Source organism: Sinocyclocheilus rhinocerous, unplaced genomic scaffold (genome assembly GCF_001515625.1).
Source record: "Sinocyclocheilus rhinocerous isolate Xijiao unplaced genomic scaffold, SAMN03320098_v1.1 C36881661, whole genome shotgun sequence".
Lineage (NCBI taxonomy): Eukaryota > Metazoa > Chordata > Actinopteri > Cypriniformes > Cyprinidae > Sinocyclocheilus > Sinocyclocheilus rhinocerous.
Genome location: NW_015786633.1, coordinates 1 through 2,167, shown reverse-complemented (window position 1 = coordinate 2,167; position 2,167 = coordinate 1). Strand labels below are relative to the sequence as shown.

Sequence of the window (2,167 nt, the reverse complement as noted above, 5' to 3'; positions counted from 1 at the left end):
TGCGCGTTAAATATCGCATGCGATTTATCGTGCAGCCCTATATCAAACCATATCATAAATGTACATATTTTAAATCTTTATGGCAGATAAAATGCAGCCAGGCTAAATCTAGCACAGCCTTTACAGGTGTAGTGTTGATGAAAATAAAATTCAAATAAATAAATAAATACTTTCACAATGTAAAGTCAACTTACTGTTTGTTATGCTGATCTGACGGCCCTGGTACTCAGTCCCAAGTGAGACCGCCGTTTGTTTCGAAGCCACTATGCGAACGGTCCTGGCGCTGTCTGCACACTCAATGTTGGGGTTGTAGTTTGGGTTGGACTGAGCGATAGCATTGTCAGCACTGCTGGGGTTCAGTGCAGCTTGGATCGGGTCTCTGCAGTAGGACTTGTATTTCCAGGTGATCAGTGGTGGGTTTGTAGCTGTTGTAGTGAAATCACAGCGCAGCGTGACCGGCTGGAATAATATGACCACGTATCGTGGGTAAGGGCAGATCACATTGATGGCTGTGGTGCAGCCTGTGGGAGAGAAAACACATTTGAATATAACAGGCATCCATAAATAAATGAACACGGGGAGATTTAAGACACTCCCATGAACTTAGACATAAATTAAGAATACAGTGGAGATCAAATACCATCTAGACTAGACTGAAAGTCCTTTGAGGCAATAACAATATCTCAAACCATATCAAAAGACATTAAAAGGTTCTTAAGATTTCCTGTAAAAAATATTTCTTAAACACAAGGGAAAAGATTATAATAAAGCAGGTGAACCACATGAAAACTGATTGTGTCAGTGAACATTTTTTTTAGTCTGTTCAAATAATAAACTGACTTCTCTTTGGCTTAGAGCTATTGAAAGCATTTTGAATGCTCAGGAAGCAAGTGGTCCACTTGAAAAAGTTCTTTCAATCACTTAAATCACTAGCTTTTCACCGGTGAGTCAAGATAATAGCTGTGGTATAATCATCATTCTAGCTGTCAAAGTCAGGAAATATGCTGTATTTATTTGCCCTAAGAGACAAAAATTGCAATAAATGTTTAAAGCAATGTTCAATGTAACATCTTCAGAAATATTTTAACTGAATATGAGTAATATTTTTAACTCAAATCTGCAAAGTACAGGTATCATCATTTTGGAAGGAACATGTTTATATATTCATTTGAACTGTATTTTTATACTTTTCAGGAAGAAAATATATGATCATATTATCATACATGACTCTATGAGGGTTACGGCTATTATATATTAGGAAGTACTGTTAGATGCATATGCATATTCCTGTTGTTAGACCTGATAGGTCTGAAATAAAAGGAAAACTCCTAACATACAGGCCAAAGAACAATAGTCTTTCACAGAAGCTGCAATTAAACCGTCTTTTCAAACAAAACTCTTTAATAATACCTTGAAAACAGATACAATGACCGATAGAGGGCCTCTACAAGCCATTCACTCCAAAAACACTCCCAACAGGCCATTTTGAGCATTGTTTGGGATTACTAAAAAATGGTATACAAACTTTACACACAGGTCAGGTCGTAAATTAGAGTTAGCTTTAAAGAGTTTATCAGAGGATGTGACTCATAACAGTAGGCCTACTGTATGTCTGACCGAAACCATTCCGTGTGAATACGACATGACCACCTCCCACACAATCCACATTACTTGCTCCCCTAACAACAAACACCAAATGCACTTAAGCAAATTCAAATAAGACAAAGTGGAATTATTGCACAACATGTGTAAATACCTCAGGTAGGGCTATATATCAAAATGGATGTGTATTATTTTGTACTCAAATCTAACATTTAGATGCTGGTTTCCATTAGTTACATTTAAACTTGTGAATTATTAATTATGCATAAACAATCATTATTATAGCCTCATTTTAGTAAATTATGAGACAAATCCTATATCTACTACAGATAGGTCCATATTGCCTTCATATGGACTGTAATAAAATAAAAAATATGATAATCGATTGATATTTTCTATACACGTACAATAATTGACGAAGAAGTGAAAACAGTACTGCATTAGCATAACAAGAAGAAATGCCCCTACCTGTGAACAAGAGGAGGGTAAAGATTATACCCTGCGACATATTTTCTCAAAATCTTTTAAAACATATGAGCTTTAAAAACTTTTATTTCCTCAAAGG

The 2,167-nt window shown here is 35.8% G+C and overlaps 1 protein-coding gene across 1 annotated transcript; it reads right to left on the bottom strand.

Moving 5' to 3' along the window:
• Positions 1–176: 176 nt before the first annotated feature.
• LOC107736679 (lipolysis-stimulated lipoprotein receptor-like) lies at positions 177–2,161 on the bottom strand (the record flags this gene model as incomplete). The annotated part of the gene is made up of 2 exons (XM_016548047.1): positions 2,071–2,161; positions 177–521 (listed from the first exon to the last, which is right to left on the bottom strand). Coding segments are annotated over exons 1-2 (385 nt in total), but the record flags the coding sequence as incomplete, so codon positions are not given.
• Between the last annotated feature and the right edge of the window lie 6 nt (positions 2,162–2,167).